We start from the raw sequence: 20,416 nt of genomic DNA on the forward strand, positions 1-20,416 counted from the left end.
GGGTGGGGTGGGTCAGAACAGAGGGAAAGGGAGAAGCAGACTCCCCACTGAACATGGAGCTGGATAGGGGGCTAGATCCCAAAACAGTGGGATCATGAGCTGATGCCAACTGACTGAACCACCCAGGTGCCCCTATGACTCTTGAGAAACTATAGCATTTAATTTAATTTTTATTGCATAAAAAAACAAATAACATTACATGCCACAGCTAGATGTGGGAAGACCTGAGAACCAAAGCAGAATAGTTGAGTATTTTCTTCTAAGCTAGGATGAGGGATATCTAGGAACTTGTGATAGACTGGAAAAAGTATGATAGATCAAAAAAAAGAAATGGATAAGGTAGAAAAGAGCATCCAGAAATAAAAAAAGAAATGTTTAAGACAGAAGAAAGTAGTGGGAGGTGGTCAAGGTGTTTGCTGCCGGATAAACATCTGAAGTCATTTTATATATCACAGCTGTATTCTTTGATAACCCAGTACTTAAAAAAAAAATACTGTTCTGGTTAAAAAAACACATAACAAAAAATCTAGCCTATTAATAAGTTTTTAAATATATAGTGTGGTATTACTAACTATAACACAACATTGTACAGCAGATCTCTAGGACTTTTTTCATTTTGTATGATAACCCAATTCTTAAATTTTTCCTCAGAATTTAATTTACTGCTCAGGAGGTTCTCTTTTCTAGTTGCCACCAACTTTCTCCTCTTGATTTTTCTTCCCCAAAGTCCGCACAAAAGGGTTACAGTTTTTGAGTCCCTCTTCTGTACAGTGTAACATTCTAAAAGAGATCCCTGAGAGTTGATGGAAGTTCTTGAAATACATAGACTTTTGCCAAGTATTTTGTCTTACCAATAATTCTCTCCAACATTACTACTACTTTTTGAATATTTCATGCAGCTGTATATTACTTTTTAGAAGAGATAGTTGACACTGTAGTAAAAGATTTACATTTAAAAAATAATTGAATTATGTAAAATGTGTTAGAGGAGCTGCCATGTAAAGGAATTCTGGTATAAAATCTTTGGTAAAGCTGCTAAATTCTCCTTACATTATATTTACTGAAAGATGGATGAGTTTTTTTAATACATTGTATTAGATATCTTAAAAGAAGTCCCATAGTGTATTAGTTAATATGTCTACGTAAAAATCCCACTTTAAAAAGAATTTGTGTGTTCATTTCTTTTTATCATAAGTTAGTAGTTTGTTACAGATCTCTGTGGCTTTTTGCAACCATCTGCCAAATCATTTCTGCTATTAAAAGTCTGCAAAAGTGCTCTTGTGTCCTTTTTCCTAACACCCTATTCCAAGCCCTTTCATGTTTCCATGGACATTTCCTAAGGCATTTCTAACCTTAAGAAATGTGTTTTATATAATTTTAATGTTTCCTCTGTTCTTTTTCTCTTTTATAACATTTCCCTCTTTTAAAAAAGTTTTGTTTTCTTTAACGAACAAAAGGTTAATTTTGTACCTCAGAATTTAAATATCCATGTTTGTTTTCTAAATCTATTTTTTGTTCAATAAATCAATATATTAATATAACTGTATCAATTATATTCTCTTCTCAACACCACTCCTGCAAATAATTAGAAATAAATTGATCTGTAGTTTGAGTCTTGCACTTTTAAAGATTATAGAAAAGTTGGAGAGAAGAAACAAAATAGTTAAATGGATAATTTAGGGCTTAAAATATTTACAATATGGGAGCACCTGGCCAGTTCAATTGGTAGAGCTCACAACTCTTGATCAGGATCTTGGGTTCAAGACCCACTTTGGGTATGAATACTACTTAGAACATTTTTTAATAAATAAAAATACTGATATATGTAATTTTATATTTATGCTTTTTGGTGGGTGTAGTACTCAAGCAATATGTACCTAGACAAAATAGATTTATTGAGTGCCAAATCTATGCAAAGAGCTGACCCTAGCTGTCGTAGTATGTGTCTTCTGTGAGGTCATAGGAAGCAAGAATAATTTTAGCACTTATCAGAAAATCAGTATTAGGTAATTTAGGATAAAAAAAAATCAATGATCTAAATAAATACAATTTCTCAAATGTGGAATAAATTGAAAGGAAATTTCTGGATCTTTCATTTCTGATTTAAGAGTTAATTGGTTAATCTCTTTGGTGATGGACTCATTCATTTTATGCAACAGTTGTTTATTATGTGGATATTCTGTGCTAGGCAATATGCTAACATTTAGTGAGAACAGACCTGGATAAAGTAAACAATGGCCACAGGATTAGCTTTCCTCTTACTCTATGTCATCTTTAGTTTCCTCTTTTGAGATTTTTTCCCCCTTGCGTTTTCTCTGTAAAGCAATGCATTAAAAAAGTATATCCCAATTAATTTCAAGTTGAATTCAGAATATAATAATACTATTATATAATAACATTGAATTCAGCGTAATCTTATTCAGAGTTGAATAATAACAGTTAAGTAATAACAGTTGAACTCATAGTAATCTCATTACATTAAAAAATGACCCAGCAATAAATATAAAGTTAAAAGGAAGGTATGAGGAAAAGTAGATGCTGCTAGTGGGTAGTTAGATGAAGGAGAAGAGTAGCTTATTGTAGAGAGCCTAGAAAATGAATGATGAGAAAAGAAAGCTATTGAATGGAATGAGAAAAAAAGAATGTCAGTGCAGTCTTTTTTATTATTTATTTATTTATTTATTTATTTATTTATTTATTTATTTATTTTAAGTTAGGAGATAGTTACTGAGTTGGTTAAATTTAACAAATGCTGATTATGTAAACACACTATTGCAAATAAAAATATGACTAAGACATGGCCCCCTGCCCTGATACAGATCAGGGATCATAGCCAACAGAGCTGCAAATAATTTGCACTGTGTGTAAAAAAAAGAGGTAATGACTTTGTTAGTAAGAATGGGTAGATGGTTACAGAAATAACCACAGGGTGCTGGGTGTTAAATGTTTCAAAGCCATCTGTATCTTACTCTGTAAGAGTTTTCCAGAGAAATGTTTTAAAGCTATCTCAAGCATCTGACTTAGATATATTTTTAATGAAGTGTTAATATTAAGCCAGTCTTGAAAAGCCTTAGGTTGAAAGTGAATTCAAACAAAATAAATTCTCTGAGTCAAAATTTGATGAGATAGCCACATTATTTTTTTACTTTGAAATATATATATTTTTAATATATATGTATATCTATATATATATATGTTTTAATATATATGTGTAAGTATATATATTAAAACATATATATATATTGATTTGGGGGAAGTTTCTAATTTCACTGTACTTAGTTATTTTATTATGAGCTATATATATTCCTAGATTTCATGATTATTTAAAACTACACTGATCTTTTCTCAGCTTTATGTAGCATTTATTCTTTGCACAGTTGATTTGTCCCATTGAGAATCCTTAGTTTGCTTAAGTCCTTTACAGTTGTAAGTTTTTACTTTTTACCTATATGTGTGTGAACTTTTTGAGGCTAGCAACCAAGTAGCCTGCTCCTTTTTTTCTACCTAGAGCCTGGCACAATATGAAATCTTTTAAGGCAAGTATTATAAAATTTGGAATTATAAATTGTTAAATTAATTAAACAACATGGCCATTAAACAGATGGCCCTAAAGCCTTTGGCCAGTGTGAGCAAATCAAAATCTCAGTCTGTAAATGCTTCAAGGTTTTGAAATTGAAACCTAAGGACAACCAGTCACAAATAGCCAACTAGGCCTTAGGCTATAGCCAATCAATAATTTCCTTACTTTGCTTCTACCTTTTCTCTATAAAAGTCTCTCCCTGAACTCCTATTGATAAAGCCCCTTCTTTACCACTTATGGTTTAGTATTGCCCAATTGGAAAATTTTTGTTCAAATAAACTCTTAAAATTTTTTGGTAGGCCTTAGTTTATTTATTTTTTATTTTTAGAGAGGGAGAAAGGAGAGGAGGGGCATAGAGAAAGAGAGAATCTTTTTTTTTTAATGAGATTGGAGGTGGGGAGGAGGAGTAGAGAGAGAGAATCTTAAGGAGGCTCCAGGCCAAGGATAGAGCCCAATGTAGGACTCAGTTTATGATCCTGAGATCATGACCTGAGCTGAAATCAAGAGTCAGATACTTAACCCACTGAGCCACCCAGGTGCCCTTGCCTCAGTTTATTTTTTAACACCATTTAACTTTCCTAGTTCCTATTCTCTACACCTTTTCCAGCTTTTCTATAGCTTGCCAAGAAAAACCACAAACACCCCCCACCAAGATTGCAAAACTCTGCTTCTCAGCCCCTCTGACCATATCCCAGAAGAGATTTATTGTTTTTCTGATCTACTGTAGCATCATATACATACTTTATTACACCACTTGTTTCAAGGTTTTATAATTTTGTTTTCCTGCCTATTTTCCAATGGATTTATTTTTTCCTTGAGAGTAGGAACAATTATTTGAATAGGAATATTATTTGTCCTTAGTCTCCAGTGCCTAGCACTATGCTAACTAGTCTAGTAGTAGGCACTCAACAGATACTTGTTGAGTAATTCAGATACTAATTGAGTAAATTCTTTTTTTTTTAATTTATTTTTTATTGGAGTTCCATTTGCCAACATACAGCATAACACCCAGTGCTCATCCCATCAAGTGCCCCCCTCAGTGCCTGTCACCCAGTCACCCCCACCCCCCGCCCACCTCCCTTTCTACCACCCCTCATTCGTTTTGATTGAGTAAATTCAAATAGATTTCTCAAGTATAATTTCTTTTAGGTAAATTTCATCTAATTTCTAAGTTAGGAAGAGTGGAAAAGAGCGTAGAAGCTCACTGTGGAGCAGTTCTTGCAGGAAGATGGAATTATGAAGGAACAGCATTAGTTACAGGTAAGCTGTCTGCAAAAATGACATTTTTTTTAAAGCTTTTTTTTTTTTTAATTTATTTATGATAGTCACAGAGAGAGAGAGAGAGAGGCAGAGACACAGGCAGAGGGAGAAGCAGGCTCCATGCACCAGAAGCCCGACGTGGGATTCGATCCCGGGTCTCCAGGATCGCGCCCTGGCCAAAGGCAGGCGCCAAACCGCTATGCCACCCAGGGATCCCCAAAAATGACATTTTAAATACATTTTTAATTTTATTTTTTTAAAGATTTTATTTATTTATTCATGAGAGACACAGAAAGAGAGAGGCAGAGACATAGGCAGAGGGAGAAGCAGGCTCCATGCAGGGAGCCCGATGTAGGACTCAATCCCAGGATTCCAGGGTCACACCCTGGGCCTAAGGCAGGCGCCCAACCACTGATCTATCTAGGCATCCTTTAAGTACATTTTTTAAAGAAAAATTTTCACAGAATCAGAATATTTTCTTTAGTAATAATGTATTTCATTGTTTAAGAACATATAATTGGCACAGCATTGAACTAAGCTGGTAGGTAATGTTATAATTCAGAAAGTCATATTAATTATTAGTTTTCATTTATGACTTATGGAGAATGTTCTGTCAAGGCTTTTGAAATGGCTAATTATGGGGTAAATGAAAGTTGTAGTTCTTTAAATTTTAAATATCAAAATATTCTTATTTAACTGAACTTTACCTTCATTCCGTCATTCTCCCACCTCCTGCCCTGTTGTAAGTAGTCTCATCTTCAGCTGTGTTATTATTTATCTAATGTTGTCTAACAAATAACCCTAAAAGATAATGGCTTAAGATAATAAACATGTATTATCTCACAGTTTCTGTGGAACAAGGAACAACTTTATTTAGCTGGGTGGTTCTGTCTCAGATTCAAAATGTTGGATAGCTTAACTCACTGGAGAATTTGCCTGCAACTCTTCTTATTGTACTGAAAGCACTTTTCTTAGAATTCTAGGATGAAGATTTCAGTGAAAATGATAGCATTATTTGAATAATATACTCATAAATCTAAGATTAAAGGAAAAAGATAAAAATTTTTGGCATGGGAGTTAGGCTTCTCTGATAAAATTATTTCAAAGCAATTTCAATTAAATTCTACAGTTATGAAGCACTGTCACCTAATGAGTAAATTGTGTCTGAATTTTAAATATTTATTAATATAGATATACTGATTTTTATATGTGAATTTCATGTTTAAATTTATTTCCTATAGATAAAAATATCAATTATTTTTCTCTTTATAGTTGGAGAAGATGGACAAATAAAAATCTGGTCAAAGACTGGGATGCTAAGATCAACTTTAGCTCAGCAAGGTATGTGTAATAATCAAATAAGATATCTTAATAGTTCCCTTTAAAAACTATTATAGTTCCTAAGACTGATTTAGGTAAGATTCAAAACTTGAAATCTCTCTCTCCTTTTTTTTTTTTAAGATTTTATTTATTTACTTATTTGAGAGAAACCATGCATGCATGCACATGAACAGAGGGGAGGGGCAGAGGGAGAAGGAGAGAATCCCAGCAGACTCCCCACTGAGCAGGAAGCCTGACTCAGGGCTTGATCTCATGTCTTGGAGATCATGACCTGAGTTGAAATCAAGAGTTGGATGCTTAACCAACTAAGCCACCCAGGCATCTTGAAATCTCTCGTTTCTGTTTATTCTTTTTCCTTTTATTTTCCATGTTGCCTGATATTCCATGGTAACTGTATTATTTGAGTCAAGAAATATAAGAAACACTCAAGGGCTTATTCTATTTTAGTGAGTATATAAATGCAGTTAAAGGCTGAGGATTCTTTTCAAAATTATTCTGAATCCTTATGAGCATATACATGCATGTATTATGAACATATAGCATCTCTGGAATAGGATGGAATGTATAGTTAAGTAAATAATAGTAATAGAAATATTGAAAGTAACTCCTAATTTAAAAAGTCCTAATAACCTCATAATATTATCACCCTTTCTGCATTGTATTATATATTCGATATCTATACTAATGGAGGGGAACAGATACCCTGATGATCCAAAACTTGGTAGAGTATAACTACTTAGAGCAGGGTCTCAGTTTTCCATGTTAGTTGGAAAGAAATGTCCATAAAGTCAATCTGGTGGTCATTCCTATTGGGATTCAGATTACATATGGGTTTTTTTTTGTGTGTGTGTGTGTGTGTGTGTGTGTGTGTGTGTGTAGCAGATTTATTTTATTAAAGATTTTATTTTGAGAGAGAGAGAGAGAGAGAGCATGCTAGAGACTACAAGTGGTGAGAGAGAAAAGCAGGCTGGCCATCTAGTAGGGTACCCAATGCAGGGCTCCATCCCAAGACCTTGGGATCATGACCTGAGCTGAAGGCAGCCACTTAACTGACTGAGCCACTCAGGTGCCCCTGTGTATGTAGCAGATTTATTTTCCTAATTAGATTTTATGTGGGAATAGTAAAGCAGTTTTCATTTTGACCTGAACATGTATAAGTTGATCTTCATAGATAGGTAGCAGATTATTCTTCAGAATTATATGATAAAGTCATATTGTGAAGCATCTCTAGTAACAGACTTCCAAAAATTTCCAGATTTCATTTTTTAAGTCATGTTTACTCTTAGGATAGTGTTGAAATAGTTATATTTCTTTAGCTACACATTAGCTAAATTTTAGCAAAGGGTAACCATAAATACTAGGTAGTGGTTATCTAGGTAACCATAAATAATACCTGGTAGTAGTTATCTCCTGAGGTTAATATTTGAGGCACAGAAATGTTGATGAAATTCAATTTATCCATTTTTTTTCTCTGCTTCTGCTTTTGGTGTCATATCTAAGAATCCATTGCCTAATTGAAAGTCATGAAGATTTAGACCTCTATTTTCTTTTAACAGTTTTATAGTTTCAGTGTTCACATTTAGGTTTACAATCCATTTTTTTTTCAAAGATTTTATTCATTTATTCATGAGAGACACAGAGACACACACACACACACACACACACACACACACACACACACACACAGGCAGAGGGAGAAGCAGGCTCCATGCAGGGAGCCGATGTGGGACTTGATCCTGGGAATCCAGGATCATGCCCTGGGCTGAAGGCAGGCGCCACACCACTGAGCCACACAGGGATTCCCTACAATCCATTTTGAATTAGTTTTTGTATATGATGTTTATTTTGGAGAGGGATGGATGATACCCTTTTTTCTTCCTTCCAAATAGATGGGTAAATAAGTTCTCTTAAAAAGCTAAAATACTGATTAGGTCATATGATATAGGTAATTTTATTATGTCTTCATCATATCATGTAATGATATTTTCCATTGGCATGCTACATTGCTGTAATTTTCTTAGCATCAAATGGCTTTGAAAGGGCTGATCTTTTTTTTTTTTTTTAAAGATTTTATTTGTTTATTCATGAGAGACACAGAGAGAGACAGAGAGGCAGAGACAGAGGCAGAGGGAGAAACAGGCTCCATGCAGGGAGCCCGACATGGGACTCAATCCCGGGTCTCCAGGATCAGGCCCTCGGCTGAAGGCAGCGCTAAACCACTAAGCCACCGGTCTGCCCAGGGCTGATCATTTTTATCTTATTTGAATCTTACTTATTCTCCTCATTCATGGCTTATATTAATTATGAGATTCATGAGCAAAATTAAATTATATAGATTTTCTTATTTTAGTTAGCCTATTGGTATTTCAAGATAATCAGATATCTTTTTTTAGACTCAGAATTACAGATTTACAGGACGCCTCGGTGGCTTAGAGGTTGAGCATCTGCCTTTGGCTCAGGATGTGATCCCAGAGTCCTGGGATCGAGTCCCACATCGGGCTTCCTACATGGAGCCTGCTTCTCCCTATGTCTCTGCCTCTCTGTCTCTCTCTGTGTCTCTCATGAATAAATAAATAAAAGCTTAAAAAAAAGAATTACAGACTTACTATAGAACTATGCATCTGATTTTGGGGTTTTTGATTGTGGGTGCCACTCACACTTTCCTAATAAGGCATGGACTTTTCCTGTTTTATCTCTGGGAAAAATCATTGGAAAAATTAAGTTATAATGATCTTAACATGGAAGGAAAAAAAATCTGTGGTTATTTATAAGGTTTATTTGATTTATTAGAGATTACAACCTTTGAGGGCTGATTATGAACTACTGAGAGCTGGATGCTAAAGACTCAAGTAAGGAGGCCAAAGGAGGTGGGTTAGGGGACTCCTGCCTCCTTTTAGGGGAAAAATTTTAAATTTTGGCAAAAAATAAAATAATATAAGTTTGAGTTATTGTAAAACTTAGAATTCAGTGAACAATGTTGAAAGTATTCTTGTAATTTTTACTACGTTTGTGTTAATTATATTTTTTGATGAATAGAAAATTCCTGAATTCATTTTTTTAGAAATATGCATTTTATTTATTTATTTGTTTGTTTTTAGAGATTTATTCATTTACTTTAGAGAGAGAGAACACATTTATATGAGTAGGAGGAGGGGCAGAGGGAGAGAATCTTCAGGCAGACTCCCCACTGAGCATGGAGTCCATCATAGGGCTCTATCTCATGACCCAAGAGATCATGACCTGACCTGAACCAAGAGTTGGACACTTAACTGATTTAGCCACCCAAGCACTCTCCGAATTCATTTTTTAATGATTGGAGCCAGATATATAGATAGAAAAAGTCATGGTCATCACCTTCTCCCCTAATACAGAGAAAGCATTAATCTCAAGTTGTGTTTTTTAAAAAATTTGACTTAGTTTAAAAACAATTCTTACTGGTACCTATGAGGAGTTATTTTCCCTTATAAAAATAACATATGCACCAGAGGTAATTGTAATTGTGTGTAATATATATATATATATATATAATTGTGTAGCATTGTGTATTTTAATTATGGGCTAAATTGTGTTATATTGTATATGTTAATTATAGGCTAAAATTGGAATAGAGTTATACTATAAACCTTTGAGGACATTTCCCCCTCACTGTATTCAAAAGGAAGAATGGAATGAGAAAAATGGAACCTATCTATAATGAATTTAGTAAAGGAGGTAAACTGGAAATATAAATAACTGTAACATAGGCAGGATGTTTTTGTTACTCTAAGGTGCTGTGAAAGGACAGGAAAGCAGAGATTATTGCTTTGAGGGGAGAGAAAGTATCAGAAAGGCTTCTTGGCAAATATCGGGATATCTTTTTTTTTTTTTCTCCTCTCTCTGAGAGGGAGAGAGGGGAGGGCCAGAGGGAAAAGGAGAGAGAATCTTAAACAAACTCCATGTTCAGCACAGAGTCCAATGTGGGGCTTGATCTCACAATCCCAAGATCATGATCTGAGCTGAAACCAAGAATCGGACGCTCAACTGACTGAGCCACCCAGGTGCCCCTAGAATATCTTTTGATTTGGTTTTGAAGGATAAAGAAATCATGGAAGGAAGTGGCATTGTTGGCAATGGAGTGGAGCTGTGGAGGAAGTTAGATGATCAGAGGTATAGAGGCAGAACAGCATAAGGCATGAAAGTCAGGTGAATGGGAGCAGACCCTTGGGCTAGAGGGTAGACTGTATGAGGGATAGTATTACCAGAGACACCAAGACATTGATGATGTTGGATGCTAAATGAATCGGTTTTGATTTTATTCTATAAGCATACCAAATTTAAAAAAATAAGCAGGAGAATAAGAGATAAAAAGATATCTTAGAAACATAAACTTAGCAGTAATATGTAGGATAAATTAGAGGAAATAGATATTAAATGGGGTGGCCAGCAACAGACACATCAAAAGATCTCAACATCACTCACCATCAGGGAAATGCAATTCAAAATCACGGTGGGATTTCACCTTACACCTGTCAGAATGGCTAAAATAAAAAAGATAAGAAACAAGTGTGGGTGAGGATGTGGAGAACAAGGAATCCTCATGTGCTGTTGGTAGGAATGTAAGTTAGTATAGCCACTGTGGAAAACAGTATAGAGGTTCTTAAAAACAGAAATGCCATATGATCCAGTAATTCTACTATTGGGTATTTACCCAAACAAAACGAAAACACTAATTCAGAAAGACATATGCACCCCTATGTTTATTGCAGCCTTATTTACAATAGTCATGATATAGATGCAACCTAAGTGTCCATCAGTAGATGAATGGATAAAGAAAATGTGGTATATATGTACAATAGAATATCATGCAGCCATAAAAAGGATGAGATCATGTCACTTGAGACAACATGGATGGGTCTAGAGGGTATCATGCTAAGTGAAGTAAGTCAGAGAGAGACAAATACCATATGATTTCATTCATATGTGGAATCTAAAAACCAAACGAATAAATAAAAAGTAGAATCTGACCTTATAACAAATTGATGGTAGAGGGAAGTGGGTAGGGATATGGTAAAATGGGAGAAGAGGAGTGGAAGATACAGGCTTCCAGTTATGGAATGAGTCAGTCACAGGAACAAGGCACAAAATAGGGAATATAGTCAATGATATTGTAATAGCATTGTATGATGACAGATGGCAGCTACATTTGTGGTGAACATAGCATAATACATAGAGAAGTTGAATCACTATGTTGTACACCTGAAACTAATGTAACATTGTGTGTCAACTAAACAAAAAAAAATAAAAATAATAACAAAAATGAAAAAAATGGGGGTGACCAGTAAGGAGGTTCCTGGAATGTTCTGTACTAGCATGCATTAAAGCTTGAACAGAGGCAGTGATTACAGTTGAAAAGAAGTGAATAGTTCTTACAGGCTGAAAGGAATGGATATCCTCTAAGAGGTATAAATAATTCAGAGAGAAGAATAGACTAGGGGATATGTGTAGAGTGATGATAGTTTTGAATGTGTAGAGTTTGAAGAAGTCTTTGGGGCAAGTGGAAATACTGCATGAGGGCTTAGAGGTAAAGGCTAAAATATTGTTGTGAGAGTCAGTTATAGAAAGGTCAAGGGTGAAGCTATAGGGGAAGTTGAAATCCCCAAGGGAGACATGGCTGAGGATAGAAACTAAAAATACAAAGGCATTCATTTAAGTTTTTACTCTGTACTGACCCAGTGACGTATACAATGAAAAAGTTGCTTTTTTGTGGAATAAATCTCACTTGATTACTTACTGTTAGTATATCACTACAAGTAGAATGAAATAATTCTTGGTTATTTCATTCTTGATGATTTGGCAACCAAAAAAAAAAAAAAAAAAGAGTTCCTACTATCATGATGAACAACACAATAAATAACTGGTTGCTTATTGCATTGCATTACAAAGTAATTTCTAGTAGTAGTAGGTAATAGATAGTGCTTATATAGTATCAGACTCTGCTTGCTCTAACTACTTTCCTTATATTCACCCAGTGTAGACTTATATTGCATTCAAGGCAAAGATAGCTAATACTTCATTGTTATAGTGAAGAGTTTGTTTCAAAAGCATTCTTAAAAACATGCAAAAACATTTTTAGGGGCTACTTTTTAGTATAAGTGTGAAAAACATGGTATATTTGGCCATGTACTTCCTTAAAACAATCGAAATACATTTTTGTCTCCTCTTCTGTGGTTTAAAATGCCTTCAACAGGTTGAAAGAATTTAGATAATTTGTTTTACAGAGAGATAAGGGTCTGACATTTAACACAACCCCAGGTGCATGTGGTTTCTTAAAAAATGTCAAAAAGGTCACATGATCTTAGTGTACAAAGTCAGAAAAACAAGATCTTTTTGAGTGTCTTAACTGAAATGGAACATAAATAAAAATTCCCAATATAAAAAGCAAGAAATTATTTAATTATTATGAAACTACTTTTGTTTTTTGTCCATTTTGGGGGGTTAATGTTGGAATTAATAACATTACATTATTTGCTAAACTTTTTATTGAAAACTTATTTAATCTGAAGGCTATAGTTGTTATTTTCATATTGACTTTGCAAGGTGAAGTGTAGCATTGAGAGTAATTCAGTGCTTTAATAAGCATATTTAAAAATTTTTTAAAGTATTACAGATTTGTTTGAAATGGAAGTGGGATGGATTTCATCATAAAGCAAATTATTATTTTCTTTATGAAGCTAACTTTTCACTTTCAATAATGATCTTCATCAGAAATTGGAAGTTGGGGATCCCTGGGTGGCGCAGCGGTTTGGCGCCTGCCTTTGGCCCAGGGCGCGATCCTGGAGACCCGGGATCGAATCCCACGTCGGGCTCCCGGTGCATGGAGCCTGCTTCTCCCTCTGCCTGTGTCTCTGCCTCTCTCTCTCTCTCTGTGTGACTATCATAAATAAATAAAAATTAAAAAAAAAAAAAAAAGAAATTGGAAGTTGTATAATGTATCTCCTTTTGGAAAAGAAAACATACATACAGTAGTTTCACACTTAACATTTTATTGTAAATATAGGAGATGAATATAATGAAGACTTCTAGTTCTTGATGTTTTATATCCATTTTGAATATTAACAGGAAGATTAAACTAATGAGACTTAGCTATTATCTTATCTCTTATAACCCTATATTTGTTCTTTGATTGAACCAATGTGATTAAAAGCCACATGTTATATAGCTAAGGAATTGCTTAACTTTTCCTCTATAAGCTTATTTTGTTTTATACTATAAGTTCTTATACTTTTTTTGACATTGGTATTGTTTTAAAATATTTTATAAACAGGAAATGAATAAACTCCCAAGTCCCAACAGGGAAGAAAAGTATTTTGAAGATTTATAAGATTTATAAGCAAGGAAATGGTGACACAGCTGACTTAATGAGGCCACAAATTCTATGTTAAAGAGGACAAAAGCGTCCCTAGCTCCTCATCCTATACCCCAGCTGTGCCTTTTACCACAACTAAAGGGCTAGAGTCACATCCTGTATAATTCAATGGGAGTTGTATTTACTGAATTATTTCCTTGGGGGTAGTTGTTTGTCTTAGGTTAGTGTAAACCCCAGAAAGTATTTTAGTATTCATGATGGTTTGATAGTCTTTAATTAAAATATATTAATTTACTTTTTTTGTACAATAATTACAACTGAAGTAATGGAAATAAGGTACCTATAATATAAGCTTTCTACCCTATCAAATAAATTTTCCACCCATATTCCCTTCCAGTACTCCAGAGGAGCCACATTTGATATATCTGAAATTTTGATTTACATTTTCTGAGGAGTTTATTAGAGTTGAATTCTGTTGACGATTTACTTGTGAAATCCAGGTCAGCTTCTGGCTACTTCCAGAGAATATTCCAAGAGAATGTACTTACCAAGTACCAAAGAAGTGCCTTCTGAGTGAGGTTGGGCATCTGTGGGTTCCTCTGATACAGAAAAATCCTAGATGTCATCGACTGTATAGCATATTTAGACCCAATATAATATTTAAACTAAATCATGAAAGGCATGCTTCAGGATTTTTTGGACTAGGTCTAAACTAGACTTTCTAAATCACTTAAACCACTGAGATTTGCTCACAGTTGAATTGTATTCTGATTGGGAAGAAAATGGAATGAAAGAAGTAGGGTACCACTTGAACACAAGCCTTTATCTTACTGAGGCTTCCAGCTATCTTACTGAGGGTTACTCCCTGTTGATTAGCATGGGTTGGGTTTCCCACTTAAATTAACAATTAAATCTATTGATTGCCCATAAATCCTCAGATTCAGATTTCATTTTACTAAGAATGTCTTATTCATTCACGAAAGTCGACTGCTACAGTAGTCTGACTTAGGAGCTCAAGACAATTTTTGAAAACTTGGCTTTAGAAATATAAATGGATTAATATTTCATAGATTAATTGTATGACCTTGATTCAGCTTCCTAATGGATAATAACTGGGTCAGACAGTGGGGTACAGATTGTTTAATGGTTTAGGTAGCTGTAATAATCATTTTTTTAAAAGGCTCAAGTAAAGTACAGTCTTCTAGAAGATATTAGATAATATAGAAAGGCGTGCAGTTAAAAAATACCTTCTCTAAATTCCTATCCTAGGAGATTTAAAGTAATTTATAGAATGGCACGTGAATCAAACATGTACTTTTCCCCTGAAAGTGTAAGTCACCTTCATCCTGGTTATATGGTGTCTGAAACCTTCTTAGCTTAGCTTTCAGGCCAAAGCCACACTATAGCAAAACTTTCCCTAATCTAATATTTAATTTGCCATTTATAAATTCATAGGTAGGAAGGATAGATCATTTTGGGGTAGGGTATTTGTGTCCATTAGAGAACTGCTTAAAGCAGCAGATGAGTATAGGTCTATTTCTTGTAGTAACCTCAGTAATGGGAATTAATCAATAAGGTGAATATACCATATATATTTTTGTATGGAAAATTTAAGTCATCTTATGCATAGAGTCCGTTTAAGCATAGATGGCTGTTGGTGGGAAATGATAACTCATGACTTTTCTGATACTTCTTTATACCCTAAAATAATGAAATGTATTTATTTTATGTTTTATATTTCAATAGCACACTATACTGAATTCCTAAAAACACCTATCATATTTTCTCAGCAAGATCAAAATTAGTTAAAAATAGTTTATCAGTTGTTTACAGTAGATTTTCAATGGTCAATATTAACTCAGTCTGTGTTTCAGTGTCAGGCTATGGTCCAAGTTGAAAGGGCCATTGAATAAGAAGGAAACAAAATGACACTCTACATTGCTTTTTTGATCCTTTTAAATCTCTTATTATAAGGCATAATAATGAAAATCTATTGTTTTGTTTTCTTTTCCTTTTTACAGGAACACCAGTATATTCAGTAGCATGGGGCCCTGATTCAGAAAAGGTTCTTTACACAGCAGGCAAGCAGTTGATCATTAAACCTCTTCAACCAAATGCTAAAGTTTTACAGGTACTTTTCAGGCATTTGTAAACTGTTATCAGGATCTGCTGGACTGCTAAGTGAGAGGTCACTTTCTTAAGAGTCACTTTCTTCTGGGTGGTCTTTTTGTCTGAGGCTTTTAAGTGTGTGTTTTTATTGGCCTTTATTACAGAATAGGGGATATCTGGTTATGTTTCTAACAAGGTTTACTTCCTCCTTATTTCAACTTACATTATACCAGTAAATCATAAATGTGTTTTGAGTTACTAAATTGTCACATGATTTGGCATGATAGGCATCTTTGAATTTAGCGGAGTCAGCCTCACATGTATAGATTTGAGACAAAACAGGACAAAATCATAAAATTTTAAAAGCTTGTTTAGACTGTTTTTTATCACTATAACTAGCATCCTCCTCCTCTTCAATACACTTAAGTTTTCTCTAAGACCTTATTTTAGAATTTTTAGAGTGGAGAGGTTGTCATTGTAATGTTTAGAACAAATTAGGTGTATATAATTTAACTAACTATATAGAAGCAAAACAATGGTGACAGTTAAGACAGGTCAGAGTATGACAAATTAATGGAAAACTTTTAAGCCTGTATTCAGGATTTTTGATGTTTGATTTCAGTGTTAAAAGGCAGAATCATTTTCTTCATATTTTGATAATGACACGGTAGTGTGGATAATAAAAATACAGGCTTCAGAGTTAGTCACTTGGTTTCAAAAGTTCACTTATTTACCTGAACATAACTTTAGGCAAGTTAAAAAGTATCTTTGATTCTCAGCTTTCTCATCTCTTAGTTGTGATGCTAATTCCTATTTATAGGATTGTTGTGAGGATTAAATGAGTTAAATTGCAAAGTGCATATGATAGTATGTACAAAAAGCATATTGAGTGTATACAGTAAGCATTCAATACAGAGTTGTTACTATAGATATTACTATGTGAGTTATTATGTCATCTCAACCTTTTAATCAGTCCTTAATAAATTAGAGCCAAAGAGACCAGAAAAAAAATGTAGAATGACTGAGTCCTAAGTAAGGGATTTGGTGCTGGAGATTAAACAGCTACAAAGGGTATAAAAGTATTTAAAGAAGAAGTATCAGATTTAACAGTTGATTAGGTAGAGATTTTGGGGTGTAAGGAGATAGAAATGACATTGAGTTTCCATATTTATAATTTCTGTGTAGATTATGTTATATATATTTCATAAAGTCAATATGCATTTACATTTTTACTGCATGCAGAACACTCTGCTAAGAACTGTGGGACAAACAAGAAATAGAAGATACAAGTCCTTACTTGCTCTTAGGCAGCTAAGGTAAAGAATTTGGGCAAATGGAAGAAACTGAAAGAGAACTAGTCCTGCTTGCCTGTAGTCAAAATCCTTCCATACCTAAATCCTTCCATACCTCTAAACTCCAAAAATCTGCAGAACCAGGAAAGATGAATCTTTCAGTTTATAGTTATGTGATTTATTGAGATACCTAAAATTAGGCTTATATAATGAAACTCAGAAAGATACCATATATTACCATTAGTAAATTATAGTTTAGTGGTTTAGGTAGAACCTTTGGGCTAGCACAGAGTGGAGTGAAAGAAAAGTACCCATTAAAAAAAAAAGAAAGGAAAAAAAAAAGTACCCATTGCTAAAATTCAACTAGAGTGGAAGAGGAGTTAAAGTATAATTAGTAACTTAATGCAAATTTTCTTTTTTTTTTTTTTCTTTTTGGTAAACTAAAGCTGTAGCAGTTTACCTGGGCATAAACACATATTCAGATTTAGATTGTCCACAAAAAATACAAACGTATTCTTGCTTGTAAAATACAGTTCAAAAGTATATACCTGATTTCCCTTAAAAGCTCTAGGGACTCTTCTAGAGACCCAGAACTTGGTTTTATAGTAAGGAGACTTTTGTTTATTTATTCATTCAGTGAAAATGTAGTATATACATACTATATACCAGATACTATGCCACGTGAGAGATAACACAAAATGAAACAGAACATGGTTCTGGCCCTCAAGGAGCTTGTTGTTCAAAGGAATTTTACAAAATGTTTGGTACATTGAGAAATAATTGATAACTTTCTATGGCTTATGTATAATATATAAATATAAGTAGTATATAAATAATCCTAAATCATAGCATAAGGAAAGTTTAAATTGTATTTTGTCCCTAACTTTTGAATATGCAAAAATTTATTTTTGTAGCTTTGAAATGAGGCTCTTGAGAATCTCTATGTATGTATGTGTATGTGTGTGTGTGTGTGTGTGTGTGTATATATACATATCTGTGTTTATGTATTGTTATTTTTGTCCTTGAAGATTATTTCAAAATATCATATTAATTTGGTGGTAAATTGTGTGAATGCTTTTTAAAGTATATTATCAAAATTTGTTTTTGAGAGTATATATTTTTATATATTTTGAGTAAAGCAAGCTATGAATTATTGCTTATTCTTAGAACTTATTTGACCCTAATTTAATATTTTACTCTGTGTACATTAAGAGCGAAAGGTTGGGCTGTTGTTCAACATAGTGCTAGAAGTCGTAGCATCAGCAATCAGACAACAAAAAGAAATAAAAGGCATCCAAATAGGCAAGAAATAAGTCAAACTTTTATTCTTCGCAGATGACATGATACTCTATGTAAAACACCTGAAACACTCCAGCAAAAAATTGCTAGAACTGATACAGGAATTCAGCAAAGTTGCAGGATATAAAATCAGTGCATAGACATCTGTTGCATTTCTATACACCAATAATGAAGCAGCAGAAAGAGAAATCAAGGAATTGATCCCTTTTATAATTGCTCTAAAAACCATAAGATATCTAGGAATAAATCTAACCAAAGAGGTAAAAGATCTGTACTCTGAAAACTATAGAACACTTGTGAAAGAAATTGAGGAAGATGCAAAGAAATAGACAGACATTTCATGCTCATGGATTGGAAGAACAAATATTGTTAAAATGTCTGTACTACCTGAAGCAATCTACACATTCAGTGTAACCCCTATCAAAATAATACCAACATTTTTCACAGAACTAGAACAAACAATTCTAAAATTTGTAGGGAACCAGAAAAGATCCTAAATAGCCAAAGTAATGTTGAAAAAGAAAACCAAAGTTGGAGACATCACAATCCTGGACTTCAAGATGTATTACAAAACTGTAATCATTAAGACAGTATTGTACTGGCACAAAAACAGACACATAGATCAGTGAAACAGAATAGAGAACCCAGAAATGAACCCTCAACTCTATGGTCAACTAATCTTCAACAAAGCAAGAAATAGTATCCAACGGAAAAAAGACAGTCTCTTCAACAAATGGTAAACTGGACAGCCACATGCAGAATTAAACTGTACAACTTTCTTATACCATCCACAGAAATAAGTTAAAAATGGATGAAAGACTGAAATGTGAGACAGAAATCCATCAAAATCCTAGAGGAAAACACAGGCAGCAACCTCTTTGACTTTGGCCACCACCACTTCTTACTAGACATGTCTCTAAAGTAAAGGGAAACAAAAGTAAAAATGAACTGTTGGGACTTGATCAAGATAATTTTAGCTTCTGCACAGCAAAGGAAACAACAAAACTAAAAGGCAACCAACAAAATGGAAGAAGATATTTGCAAATGACATATCAGATAAAGGGCTAGTATCCAAAATCTATAAAGAACTTATCAAACTCAACACCCCCCCCCCAAAAAAAAATCCAGTCAAGAAATAGAAGAGGGGAGGGGCAAGATGGCAGAAGAGTAGGGTCCCCAAGTCACCTGTCCCCAACAAATTACCTAGAAAACCTTCAAATCATCCTGAAAATCTATGAATTCGGCCTGAGATTTAAAGAGAGAACAGCTGGAACGCTACAGTGAGAAGAGTTCGCGCTTCGATCAAGGGAGGAAGACGGGGAAAAAGAAATAAAGACACAAAAGAGCTCCAAGGGGGAGGGGCCCGGGAGGAGCTGGGCTGAGGCCGGGGCGAGTGTCCCCAGAACAGGAAATCACCGACCCGGAGAAAGGCGCTCACAGGGAGTTAGAGGAGGACCCCAGGAGGGCGGGGATGCCCTCGGGCTCCCTGGGACACTAACAGGCACCTGCGCCCCGGGAGAGCGCCCCGAGCTCCCTAAGGGCTGCAGCGCGCACGGCGGGACCCGGAGCAGCTCGGAGGGGCTCGGGCGGCGGCTCCGCGGAGGGGGCTGCGGGGCGGGAGCGGGAATCCAACAGCGCAGGCCCCGGAGCACAGGGCGCCGGGACACAGCCCAGGATCCGGCCTCCCCCGGGACAGGCAGAGGCCGGGAGGGCCCAGGACAGCGAGGACGCTCCTGCCCCGAGCTGAGCAGATCAGCGGCCCCGCCCCGGAGCCTCCAGGCCCTGCAGACGGAGAGCCCCAGAGCTACTGCGGGAGCTGACTCCAGGGTCCCAGAGCTGCCCCCGCCACTGTGGCTTCCTCCCGGGGCCTCACAGGGTGAACAACCCCCACTGAGTCCTGCACCAGGCAGGGGCAGAGCAGCTCCCCCAAGTGCTAACACCTGAAAATCAGCACAACAGGCCCCTCCCCCAGAAGACCAGCTGGACGGACCAGGTCCAGGGGAAGTCAAGGGACATAAAGTATACAGGATCAGAAGTTACTCCCCCATATTTTTGTTTTGTTTTGTTTTGCTTTTTGATTTCTGTTTGCTTCCCCCACCCTTTTTTCTTTCTCTTTTTCTTCTCTTTTTTTCTTCCTTTTTTCTTTTTTCTTTTTCTCTTTTCTTTCCTTCTTTCTCTCCTCTCTTTTTC

The 20,416-nt window shown here is 35.2% G+C and overlaps 1 protein-coding gene across 8 annotated transcripts in view; it reads left to right on the plus strand.

Moving 5' to 3' along the window:
- IFT80 (intraflagellar transport 80) overlaps positions 1-20,416 on the plus strand; it is a 127,801-nt gene that overhangs the window by 21,731 nt on the left and 85,654 nt on the right. For 3 of the 8 annotated variants that reach the window (XM_026016446.2, XM_072752370.1, XM_072752369.1), the window contains exons 4-6: positions 4,730-4,840; positions 6,113-6,181; positions 15,548-15,657. In XM_026016446.2, coding sequence (XP_025872231.2) covers positions 4,730-4,840; positions 6,113-6,181; positions 15,548-15,657 — 290 coding nt within the window. The remainder of the gene's footprint in view (positions 1-4,729; positions 4,841-6,112; positions 6,182-15,547; positions 15,658-20,416) is intronic. The other 5 variants (XM_072752375.1, XM_072752372.1, XM_026016447.2 and 2 more) reach the window with 2 other exon arrangements.

This window comes from Vulpes vulpes, chromosome 3 (assembly GCF_048418805.1).
Source record: "Vulpes vulpes isolate BD-2025 chromosome 3, VulVul3, whole genome shotgun sequence".
Taxonomy (NCBI): domain Eukaryota; kingdom Metazoa; phylum Chordata; class Mammalia; order Carnivora; family Canidae; genus Vulpes; species Vulpes vulpes.